This window comes from Oncorhynchus keta, chromosome 15 (assembly GCF_023373465.1).
Source record: "Oncorhynchus keta strain PuntledgeMale-10-30-2019 chromosome 15, Oket_V2, whole genome shotgun sequence".
Lineage (NCBI taxonomy): Eukaryota > Metazoa > Chordata > Actinopteri > Salmoniformes > Salmonidae > Oncorhynchus > Oncorhynchus keta.
The window spans coordinates 8,997,237-9,010,441 of NC_068435.1; the positions used below are offsets into that span (position 1 = coordinate 8,997,237).

A 13,205-nucleotide genomic window follows, 5' to 3' on the forward strand; every position below is an offset into this window, starting at 1 on the left:
GTAGCGGGTTTACTAACGCTTTAGTTCTAGTAGCTATGTTGACTATGACATTAGCTAATATGGTGACAACAATGTAGGCTGTGTTACTAACGCTTTAGTTCTAGTAGCTATGTTGACTATGACATTAGCTAATATGGTGACAACGATGTAGGCTGTGTTACTAACGCTTTAGTTCTAGTAGCTATGTTGACTATGACATTAGCTAATATGGTGACAACGATGTAGGCTGTGTTTAGCAGTTGGATTGTAAAGGTCCCAGACAGCTGATGTGTTGTGCACTGAAGTCCACAAGCGAAGGGAAAAGGTGAGGGGAGGAATTATACTGTTTGTATGTGGCTGCTATGAAAGTGAACTGTGTTTGCGTGTGATCAGGGGTGTATTCATTCAACCGATTCTGTTGAAAAACATTTCTTAAACGGAAGCATAAGGAACGAAATTGGGATAAACATACCTAAATTTGTTGGACTAATGATTACTCTAGATTAGCTAGATAAAGGCAAGAGTGCAAGGTGGTATTGAATGTGTCACTGACTGTCACCTTCATTACTCAAATTGTTTCTCTCGATCTGTGCACCTATGTTGTAAAATGTTATTCATAGGCTAGGTTGTAGCAACCTCATGATGGGTATAGGGAAAATCGAGTATCATGTAACCTAAACCTATCGATGTAACATTGAGCTTGGTGAATGGAATATGAATGACAGTCATCCAATATGCTGTAATAGAAATAAGGCCATGGTCATAAAAACAAATGATCGTCCTCCTCATCTTGAACAGCACCGATCCACACAATTAACATATTATTTTACCCATTGGTCAAAATATGCGTTTTTGATTGGACAACCTACCTTAAGTAAATTGAAATTGTGTACCATTGTTTACTCAATTATATAGCTCACAATAAGACCTGTATAAATGTAGCATCAGTCAGCTTGTTAGTTTATATTTTTTACTCATTTCAAATGTTCTATTGCAAATGAAATCCAAAGTAGTTTATAGAAGGCAGTATTTCACAATAATATTCTCAGTCAGTATGAAGGTTTGCACTCAGGCTAGAATGAAAGGTGGCTGCGTAGGAGAAAAAATATCTATAGAGCTCAAAAGGTTGTCGCACTTTAAAACCACGAAAAGGAATAACCCAACGAGGTTGAGAAGATAAATATATTTAATCAGTAGTAAAGGATATTTATGCCACGTTTAAACCTCATTCGTTATCTCCAGCACCTAACCAACGTTTTACAATATGTGAAAATAGCACAATTTCTATGATCTGCGGTTCAAAAGATAAAGAGGTCCTAAAAGAATACTTCTCTGTGACATCACAGGGTAGAATTAAAAGTTTAATTTTTTTAAGTGATTTTCAAAACCTGCAACAAGTGTCTATCCAGAGGCAGGGTGCTTTCTTGCTCCCCACGTCACCGCAAATCTCATAGTGTTTGGAGAAAAAAAAAAAAAATTCAAAAACAGTGATTTTAACTTTTGATGTCGGCGGGTAGAACTTTTTAACTATAAGGCTGAAACGTATGCTCCTAGTTTTGTTTTTAATGAAAATAAAAAGAATGTAAAAATTTTACATACAGCGTCAAGTTCAACGGCCTACCTTTTTAAAACATTTAATAGGAAGAGACACTGAAACAGGAGCCCTATCCTTCTCTATACCTTGCACTTTCACCCTCTTGTAATTCTTTCCTGCAATTAATCTCCCTGTTTTTTTTCTCTTTCTAGTCCATCCAGCAGATCATCCAGCCTCCAGTCCAGGACGCCTGCCAATTTCTGATTTGTCACCTGCTGAAAGACATGGATCAGCTGACCAAAGCCCTGGGGAAAGGAAATGATGACACTGTCACCACCGTCCACCTGATAGTCAGATCCATTCTGGAACCATCACCGACCAATCAATGTAAGGACGTTCATTTCAAAGGGAATTGTTTGAGTTTGGCAGGTACTCACACTCAAGCTATAAAATGGGGGGAAAAAAACAAGAAGGCCGAGATGTAAAAATGTACATCATTTAATTCCATGCTGGAAAGAATACAAAGTGCCATTGTAAAGTAAAAAAATATAGCTTTATTTTTATATTTTAGTATATATTTTGTTCCTTTTTATGGCTTAAGTGCAAGTACCTGCTGAACTCTGCTGTTTACAATTATGAAAGCTAAAAATGCTTGGAGACTGTATAGCGCACCAGTAGCCCCATCATTGACTAGTCAGTCGTGTCTTTGTTTTTAGTGCCGGCTGCCATTGATCCCCAACTCTCAACTAAAGAGGCCAGAAATACCTGGGAGACAACTGTTGCTACTGACATCATCACTCCTCAGTTGAAGGTGAATCCTTTTGGATTATATTTTCAGTTGGCTAGTACTGTACAGCGTGATTGAAATATATTCTATTCCAGCTTTGACAAGAACCATGACAACCATTTGTGTGTGTCATCACAGAACCTTGACCAGCAGCTGAGGGAGGTGAACGCCACCATCAGAGACGACTCCCGTGTCTCCTCTAACTTCGTCATGAGGGTGACATTTGGGGACGAGTGTCCGTTGTCCTCCCTGTCTCAGGGCTCCCAGGTCCACTGTTCAGGGGTTTGGAGCTGCAGAGAGAGGGTGTCCCTACTCAGTCTCACCCACATCGTAGAACAGAATGACGGAAAGGACAAGCTGCCATTACTCTGGAGGTTCCTACAGAAGGTAAACCGTCATGAATTGTCTTTTGGGGTTTTTCGTAAACGCTCTGTAAGTATGTATTATTATTAAATATGTGCTCTTTCTTGATATATTGTATGTGGTAAAATGTCAACAGCATATTTTAATGGTTTCTTTGTGATTCTGGGACATTTTTAAATCACACGATCGGCTGCGTTATTCATTTGGTGATTGAACAGGAGGCGGAGTTCCGACTGGTCAAGTTCCTTCCAGATATCCTGGCCCTACAGAAGAGTCTGGTGAAAAAGTTCCAGAACTCATCAGACCTGATGGATGTCTCCATCAGAGAGTTCATCCAACGACAGCCAGGTAACTGTATCATAACAATGCATCCTTGGTACTATGCAACCAGCCGAGTTATTGACCATTTACCCAATTTCATATAGATTTCCTTAAAAACAGAATTTTGTGATTTTTTTTGTTTGTTCTCAATAAATGTTTATCTTCTAACAGGGCCAATGAGAGTGTGGTATGAGAAGCAAGTCCAGATATTTCTGAACACGTGGAACCTGCTCAGAGTATCTGTAGCCACCAGTGAGTTACCCTGTCCTCTATAAAACATGGCAGGTTGCCCTTATGACCAGAATGAATCGTCAAAAACAAGAATCTATTGTTTAGTGTGTCTTTTTGACAGCCCCTGTCTGTGAATCATGAATGTTGTCATTGTGTGTGTGTGTGTGTGTGTGTGTGTGTAGATGAGATAAAGATCCCAGAGGACTTCTGGAAGGATGATTTGGACCTGGACAGTGACCTCCAGTACCTCCTGCCGCGGCGTCAGGGTCCAGGCTTGTGTTCCACGGCTCTGCTAAGCTACCTGGTGGCCCTTCACAATGAGCTGCTGCACTCTGTGGACCGCCACACTGCGGAAGACACCAGGTACACTAATGAAGAATGAGTGTTCCACCGAAAGCTTACTTAAAGAGACATTTTTAAATGGCCATCTACTGTTATAATCTCCACCGGCCACAGCCAGAAGAGGACTGGCCACCCCTCAGAGCCTGGTTCCTCTCTAGGTTTCTTCCTAGCTTCTCGCCTTTCTAGGGAGTTTTTTCCCTAGCCACCGTGCTTCTACATCTGCATTGCTTGCTGTTTTGGGTTTTAGGCTGGGTTTCTGTATAAGCACTGCATCTGCTGATGTAAAAAGGGCTTTATAAATACATTTGATTTCAATTAGATTTTTTACTCAAAACGATATGTTAGGATTTTGTTCATTTGTTCAAATGACTATTTGCATCACCACAGTTTTTTTGCTCTTCTGAAAAGTGCTCAATATTGAAGAATTGGGGATTGTGGACAAATGATCAAAACATGGGAAGCAATGAATAAAGCAATGCACAGTATAAAATAAATAGGTTAAAGCCCGTTGACTGAATAGGGGGTGACTTTCTGCATCAACAGCTACAAGGTGAGCCTGTCAGAGCTGACAGAGCTGCATGTGATCCGCTATGAACTGGAGAAGGACCTGCTGCCCCTGGTGTTGTCCAACTGCCAGTACAGCCTGGAGCGTGGCAAGGAGACCCTGTCTGAGTACGACCTGCCCAAGATCCAGCAGCAGGTTCTCACCCGCTTCCTGCAGGGCAAGCCTCTCATCACACTGACTGTAAGTTCAGGGCCTGGTTCCATTTCAGTCCCTGGTCACGTGACTGTAAGTTCAGGGCCTGGTTCCATTTCAGTCCCTGGTCACGTTCCATAGTTCCTACCCCTTCAGTGTTCACAGATCTGAGTGGAATATTGGACTATAGTTGAAGGTAATATGGCACTCACTGACTGAACCAATGTGTTGACTTTCAGGGAATCCCCACTCTGGTCACCAGACACGAGAGAGATTATGACATCATTTTCAAAATGGTGAAAGGAAACGTGTCTCAGGCAAGTCGTTCTTCATCATCAAACTTGTTTTCGTTTCTACTCTTAATATGGCATGTGATTATTCACTTCACTTTACAAAAACAAATATTTGAAATGTTGTTGTTTCTTTTAGGAGCATCTGCCTTCCCTGACCCTCACAGCCCTGTCCAGGGATCTGCAGTCGTACAGTGAGGTGTGTGAAGCCCTGAAGGCTGTGGAGCTGGCTCTGGGCTTCCTGTCCATGACTGGGGGAGTTTCCCAGATGCCCCTGGACCGCTACCTGGAGGACATGCTGAAGATGGGCGAGCAGATGGACCCTCGCATCTTAAAGGTGACACAGCCACACCATTTATAATATTACATGAAACACATGACTTGGTTGGTCAATATCAACTTAAACTGAGACTAGGCAACAGGATGTTGTCACAAACAGCACTGCAGACATTGAGATGAATGTGATGCAATACTTCTCTCTCGCTCACACAGTCACACAGAGAGTATCTGTGCATGCTCTTAGTTGTTTAGAAATCAACCAGATATTGCTGTTTTTTTTTTATTTTGTGCATCGCCAATTCTACCTTAAATGCAAGTGGTGAATTGTTTTCAATGTTCGTAATGTGTGTTCTACGCGGTGCCGTTTCTGTAGGCTCTGGGCAGGTGCAGTCTGAAGCACTGTGTGGCTCTGTGGCAGCTCCTGTCATCCCTCAAATCAGAGAACATGCTGAAGAGTCTGAAGAGGGTAAGACACGTTCAGACCAACCAACGAGATACAGAACATGACACAATCATCCACAGAACATGACACAATCATCCACAGAACATGACACAATCATCCACAGAACATGACACAATCATCACTAAAACATGACACAATCATCCACAAAACATGACACAATCATCCCTAAAACAACCTGACTGTGTCAATTGTGTGAGCTGTTCTGAGAGAGGGTTCAATGTTTTAAACCCAAAATTATTACATTGTAAAATTAGTATTTGCACAGCTGAGAGAGTTCTCCCCCCCCCCTCTCCTCTTCAAGGACCCTTTCTCTGGGGTGTCTACAGAGTACCAGCAGCCCCTGGAGGAGGAACAGAAGAGGCTGCTCCAGGGATTCATCTCCAAGGGTCACGTTGACACCTGGCTGCTGGAGATGCACGAGTTCCTCCTGCTGAATCTGGGGAAACCACATGTCTCAGACACCTACAAACCACACTGGAGGTGAGGTCAAATGGCAACCATGGAGGAACTCTGGGTCAAATCATAGGTTCCAAACCATGCAACGATATTCACTCTCTTTTTAAAGGGATAGTTCACTTTTTTGTCGCTAACATTTTTTGGGAGTATGTAGCAATCATAGAAATAAGAATGAACAGAACGGGCTTGGAAGCTTTAACCCTGGCAATGGATTGGTAAACTCATGGGTACACTTGCAATGGCTGCCTGGTATTGTGATGCAATCATTTTGGTATTTTGGAATGTTCTATCAAATGATGCTAACGGATGTGGCTCATGCACATTAAGCAATAAGGAACAAGTGGCAGTGCTGTATCATGAATACAGTCACGGGTAAATGGCGGCGTTCGACCCGGCGCGCGATAAATACAATTTATTTATAAAGACCTTCTTACATTAGCTGATATATCAAAGTGTTGCACAGAAACCCAGCCTAAAACCCCAAACGGCAAGCAATGCAGGTATAGAAGCACGGTGGCTAGGAAAAACTCCCTAGAAAGGCCAGAACCTAGGAAGAAACCTAGAGAGGAACCAGGCTCTGAGGGGTGGCCAGTCCTCTTCTGGCTGTGCCGGGTGGAGATTATAACATAACATGGCCAAGATGTTCAAATGTTCATAGATGACCAGCAGGGTCAAATAATAATAATCACAGTGGTTGTCGAGGGTGCAACAGGTCTGCACCTCAGGAGTAAATGTCCGTTGGCTTTTCATAGCCGATCATTCAGAGTATCTTTACCGCTCCTGCTGTCTCTAGAGAGTTGAAATCAGCAGGTCTGTGACAGGTAGCACGTCAGGTGAACAGGTCAGGGTTCCATAGCCGCAGGCAGAACAGTTGAAACTGGAGCAGCAGCACGGCCAGGTGGACTGGGGACAGGACACCGGATAAGACAGGAGAAATACTCCAGATATAACAGACTGACCCTAGCCCCTGACACAAACTACTGCAGCATAAATACTGAAGGCTGAGACAGGAGGGATCGGGAGACACTGTGGCCCCATCCAACGATACCCCGGACAGGGCCAAACAGGCAGGATATAACCCCACCCACTTTGCCAAAGCACAGCCCCCACACCATTAGAGGGATATCTTCAACCACCAACTTACCATCCTGAGACAAGACCGAGTATAGCCCACAAAGATCTCAGCCACGGCACGATAGCTCTTATAAAACTGTGACCATCATATTCAAATAACAATGAATTACATATTTTCATACATACATTTCATTCATACACAATTTCATTCTTTCACCAGAAGATAAAGTCCGGAGAAAAATCTGGTTGTTAGTTATTTTAGCCATGTTGCTACAGACGCGACCCAGTCGTTAATTATTTTTGCGTAGTTGGTATACAAAAGGACTGGTCGTCCATTCTAAACAAAATGGTTGCTATGCAGTCTGGACAACGTTCTTGTCACTTGCTTGCTAGCTATGTATGGTACTACAGAGATCGAAAATCAAATGTGAAACATTGTTTCCGAGGTTGGACAGGTAGACAGCGAGGTTTATATTAATCCTTAAGGGAGTCTATTGACGCACTGGTGCTTCAATCTAAGTAACATAATAAAAAAATCCCCATCAAAAAATTCCTCAGTTTAAGCTTGAGATACCTGATTTGCATGGGCTGTGTCTCAATCTACTGTATCCTCCGATGTCGGCCTTCCACATCTTTAGTGGAAGGTGGCTGAGCAACGGCTGTGTTTGTCAGACCATGAGACATCCCGAAAATCGTTTTTCTCGCGAAAACGTCTGTACGCTCTGAATGGTTATGACCACTCATTGAAAAGGGGAGATTCTCATGAACACGATGTTGTTTTCCATTTAGCTCTACGACCCCCATAAGTGTCACAGGACTCGTCTCAAGGTAACCCATACAAACAAATGGAAGTAGTTTTGTGCCAACAAAAATAAGGAGTTAAATATGTGTCCTAAAATGTTTTTTTTTGAATTCCTGAGCTTTCTTATATATCCTAGATATAGGACAGACACTTCAAAACCTTATTCCTTTCTAGACTGTCTTTTTTTACATTTATGAATGTGTTATTCAATGCATTTCTATGGACCCTAGTAGTAAAGGCAAAATTCTATATTTGATTTTAAAAATGTATTAAAATGTTTTTTTATATACCTAAATGGGTCCTAAAACTCCAAATCAAACCACTAAATGATCCATGGTATGACCGCCCCAACTGCTTAGACTTCTAGAGGTTAACTCCCGTTGTACCAAACTAAATGCTAGACAGGAAGTTGATAAATACAGGACATGATTGGGACAGCAACACGAACAACAAGATATTTGTATGGAGGCGCAGTGATCATTTTCAGATGGAACTGTTAGCAGGCATAGGTGTGTCTGTGACGGCCAATACAGCACGGCTTGAAGCTGCTCGTCCACTCAGCATCCAGGATCCAAACGACCAGTTATTGTCAGTTGAGTTGACTCGATAAATCACAGAACTGATTGAAGGGTACACTTACTGCTTTTACTTCCTGGCATGGGTACACTCAAAATGGCTGCCAGTCCACCCATTATGGCATCATTGACTTAAAAGGAGACGCCATTTCTGTTCAGTCTTATTTCACATTTCTATGGTAGCAGAAACAGCTTGCATCTGTTAGCACAAAGACACCAGCTAAATTTATTTTTTTATTTTGAAGGAAGCTACAGCACCCTGGGAAAGTTGAAAATAAGTTAAAACTTCCAAAAATGAACTTTCACTCATTTTCTAAAAAAGGGGAAAAGTATCATTATTTTGTGCATGTATGCATTAGTCTAGTTAATGGGCCTAAGCCCTAAACAATATAGTGCTTTTCAACCATTCGCTGCCCGCACCCGCCCGCCCAACGAGCATCACTACTCTGGACAGTTCTGACCTAGAATAACGTGGACAACTACAAATATCTAGGTGTCTGGCTAGACTGGAAACTCTCATTCCAGACTCATATCAAACATCTCCAATCCAAAATCAAATCTAGAATCGGCTTTCTATTTCGCAACAAAGCCTCCTTCACTCACGCCGCCAAACTTACCCTAGTAAAACTGACTATCCTACCGATCCTCGACTTTGGCGATGTCATCTACAAAATTGCTTCCAATCAATCAAATCAAAGTTTATTTGTCACATGCGCCGAATACAACAGGTTCCAGTGAAATGGAACCTTACAGTGAAATGGAACCTTACAGGCTCTAACCAAGAGTGCGGAGAAAAAAAGGTGTGTGTGTAGGTAAGTAAAGAAATAAAACAACAGTAAAAAGACATTTGAGAAATAAGAGTAGCAAGGCTATATACAGACACCGGTTAGTCAGGCTTATTGAGATAGTATGTACATGTGGGAATGGTTAAAGTAACTATGCATATATGATAAACAGAGTGTATCAGATGCGTAAAAAGAGGGGTTGGCGGGCCACAATGCAGATAGCCCGGTTAGCCAATATGCGGGAGCACTGGTTGGTCAGGCCAATTGAGGTAGTATGTAAAAAAAAAATGTTTTTACCTTTATTTAACTAGGCAAGTCAGTTACGAACAAATTCTTATTTTCAATGACGGCCTAGAAACAGTGGGTTACCTGCCTGTTCAGGGGCAGAACAACAGTTTTGTACCTTGTCAGCTCGGGGATTTGAACTTGCAACCTTTTGGCTGCTAGCCCAACGCTCTAACCTCTAGGCTACCCTGCCGCCCCCATGAATGTAAAGTTAAAGTGACAGTGCATATAAAATTAACATAGAGGAGCAGCAGCGTAAAAGAGGCATTGGGGGGGGGGGTAAAAACTGTTCCAATACTCTACTTAGCAAACTGGATGTAGTCTATCACAGTGCCATCTGTTTTGTTATCAAAGCCCCATATACTACCCACCACTGCGACCTGTATGCTCTCGTCGGCTGGCCCTCACTACATATTTGTTGCCAGACCCACTGGCTCCAGGTCATCTATAAGGCTATGCTAGGTAAAGCTCCGCCTTATCTCAGCTCACTGGTCACGATAACAACACCCACCCGTAGCACGTGCTCCAGCAAGTAAATCTCACTGGTCATCCACAATGCCAACACCCCCTTTGGCCGCCTTTCCTTCCAGTTCTCTGCTGCCAGTGACTGGAACGAATTGCAAAAATCACTGATGCTGGAGACTTACATTTCCCTCACTAACTTTAAACATCAGCTATCTGAGCAGCTAACCGATCGCTGCAGCTGTACATAGTCCATCTGTAAAAAGCCCACCCAATCTACCTACCTCATCCCCATACTGTTTTATTTACTTTGCTGCTCTTTTGCACACCAGTATCACTACTTACACACCTTCATCTGCTAAATTGTAATTACTCTGTTACTATGGCCTATTTATTGCCTTACCTCCTCACGCCATTTGCACACTATATATATAATTTTTTTCTGTTGTGTTATTGACTATGTTTTTGTACTCCATGTGTAACTCTGTTGTTGTTTCTGTCGCACTGCTTTGCTTTATCTTGGCCAGGTCGCAGTTGTAAATGAGAACTTGTTCCCAACTAGCTTACCTGGTTAAATAAAGGTGAAATATATATATTTTTAAAAATAGTCTGAGGTCTGAAATCACAAGACTTTTCCTCTCTCTCTCTCTCATTCTACCTTGTTAGTGTCAAAGAGACGTTGGATGGATACATGGACCGCAAAGGAGTAGAAGTCCTGCCTGACGTGGAGGCCTCCTTCCCAGACGAGATACGCCTCTCACAGATTGTAGAGACCTGGAAATTCACTGTGACTCACCAACAGGAATGGATGACGTAAATGATCAACTGTCCATTTGAATGTAAACGGCTACTATAAACAATCAGGGAAATGTTAGAATAGATAACAGGAGTAGCCTGTCATAAACACGATGTGTTATTAGCCTTTAAGTGATAGCACAGCACACAGTATGTGTTATTATCCTTTAAGTGATAGCACAGCACACAGTATGTGCACCACTGACATTCCAGATGCATGTTTAAATGGTTAATATGAAGAATCATGCCTTTCCTCCATGCAAAAAAACAGCTTTGAATGTGATTTTCCTTGACTGTTTAAAAGTAATAGTTTTTAGTGAATCTTTTTTTATGTTCATTTTTGGGGGAAATATAGTTGACTTTGAGACTCTATTCAAACTTTTCTATTTTTTTTTTGATGCAGTGTAAAATTGTTTATTTTTATGGTATGCTCTTTTTTTTAAAACTCGTTTAAAAAAAAGAAATGGTTCGCAATCTTCAGACTGTTGTTATTTGGCGTTTCTTCCAAGATAATATATCCTGACACCATTGACTTTAGATCAGTGGGCGCTATGGGTCCATTTTGTCTAATTTGCAGCCTTGTTCGTGAAATGCATGACATTAGAATTGTATCTGGTTGAGAATTCCGTATAGCCCTCATCTCCATTAGTTTTTTGTTCTGATTGAATATGAGTAGATTCTTTGCTTTGTCTTAAATCATTTGTCCAATCATGACCTCCTGAAATAAAGGGGCTGGAGCCATCATCTCACTTTGAGATGCAATTATATCATGGCTGTCCTTCACTGTATTCCACCACAGAGAAAGCTAATTCCAAAACTTAGTTAAAATGTAAAATCAAGTTCAAATTAAATAAATAATTTGCACTCATTTTTATAGGGTTTTCACTTTGTTTTTAAAAGGGCAAGTTCTTAAAATTGATGTTTGGGTCAAAATTAAGTTAATCTTAAATGAATGAACATTTACCCTTTTTAATGTGGTCAGTCCTGTTTAGATCATAAAAGCATATCATGGATACAACTTCATCCAAAACGCAATCAAGATAGCTTTCACTTTAGGGCCTAATGAATTTATTTCAATTAACTGATTTCCTTACATGAACTGTAACTCTGTAAACTCTTTGAAATTGTTGCGTTTTAAATATACTGAAAGCAATCTTGATTGTGTTTTGGATGAAGTTGTGTTCCATGATGTGCTTTTTATGATCTAAACCGGAAACGTTAAAAGGGTAATTGTTCAATGTATATCCATTTTTATATGATAATTTTAAAAACAAAGTGATATAATCATTTGCACTCAACATTTCTATAGGGTTTCCATTTCATTTGAACTTGATAAAATGGCACGGTTCTTCCATGGCCTGCACACTCAGACATGTCACCCATTGAGCATGTTCGGGATGCTCTGGATTGACGTGTAACGACAGCGTGTTCCAGTTCCTGCCAATATCCTGCAACTTCGGACAGCAATTGAAGACGAGTGGGACAACATTCCACACGCCACAATCAACTCTATGCGAAGGAGATGTGTTGACCTGCATGAGGCAAATGGTGGTCACACAATATACTGACTGGTTTTCTGATCCACGCCCCTACCTTTTTTAATTGATTTCCTTATATGAACTGTAACTCGGTAAAATCTTTGAAATTGTTGCGATTAAATACACTGAACAAAAATATAAATCGGGATTTCACGACTGGGAATACAGATACCTTTTAAAAAAAGTAGGGGAGTGGATCAGAAAACCAGTCAGTATCAGATGTGACCACCATTTGCCTCATGCAGCGCGACCCTGAAGTCAGGTCAAAACAACCCTGGTGAAGACGCACACTGATGAGCGTCCCTCAGACAGTTTGTGTAGAAATTCAAAGGTTGTTCAAACCTACAGTTTCATCAGCTGTCGGTGGTGGCTGGTCTCAGATGATACCTCAGGTGAAGATGCCGGATGTGGAGGTCCTGGGCTGTCATAGTTACACGTGGTCTGCGGTTGTGCAGCCGATTAGACATACTGCCAAATTCTCTAAAACAATGTTGGTGGCTTATGGAAGAGAAAAATTAATATAACAATTATCTGGCAACAGCTCTGGTTGACATTCCTGCAGTCAACATGCCAATTGCACACTCCCTCAAAACTTGAGTCATCTGTGGCATTGTGTTGTGTAACAAAACTGCACATTTTAGAGTGACCTTTTGTCTCCAAAACAAGGTTGCACCTGTGTAATGATCATGCTATTTAATCAGCTCCTTGATATGCTACACCTGTCAGGTGGATGGATTATCTTGACAAAAGGAGAAATGCTCACTATAACAGGGGGACGTAAACAACATTTGAGAGAAATAAGATGTGCGTAAAGAACTTTTCTGGGATCTTTTATTTCAGCTCATGAATCATGGGACCAACACTTTACATGTTGCATTTATATTTTTGATCAGTATATAAATTGCCATGTTCACACTGCATCAAACTTATTTTTTTTTTAAACAATAGAGCAAAATACCAAATGTACACATTAGATAACCCTACAGTGAGAGTTTGAGCGACAATAACAAGGCTGTCTTGGCTGATCATTGATAATATTCCGTATGTCCAACGGCACACATCAATGACAACAAAAACAGAACAACGACAGACACGACTATGTACATTTACATTTAAGTCATTTAGCAGACGCTCTTATCCAGAGCGA

The 13,205-nt window shown here is 41.3% G+C and overlaps 1 protein-coding gene across 1 annotated transcript in view; it reads left to right on the forward strand.

Moving 5' to 3' along the window:
• The window catches only part of LOC118394379 (E3 ubiquitin-protein ligase rnf213-alpha-like), a 50,725-nt gene extending 39,438 nt beyond the window's left edge, over positions 1-11,287 (forward strand). The window contains 12 exon segments of the mRNA XM_052463168.1: positions 1,726-1,900; positions 2,230-2,324; positions 2,439-2,687; positions 2,882-3,011; positions 3,156-3,236; positions 3,398-3,578; positions 4,101-4,302; positions 4,494-4,571; positions 4,684-4,881; positions 5,197-5,289; positions 5,588-5,766; positions 10,392-11,287. Of these exon segments, the coding sequence (XP_052319128.1) occupies positions 1,726-1,900; positions 2,230-2,324; positions 2,439-2,687; positions 2,882-3,011; positions 3,156-3,236; positions 3,398-3,578; positions 4,101-4,302; positions 4,494-4,571; positions 4,684-4,881; positions 5,197-5,289; positions 5,588-5,766; positions 10,392-10,542 (1,812 nt within the window). The 3' untranslated portion in view covers positions 10,543-11,287.
• The last annotated feature ends 1,918 nt before the right edge of the window (positions 11,288-13,205 follow it).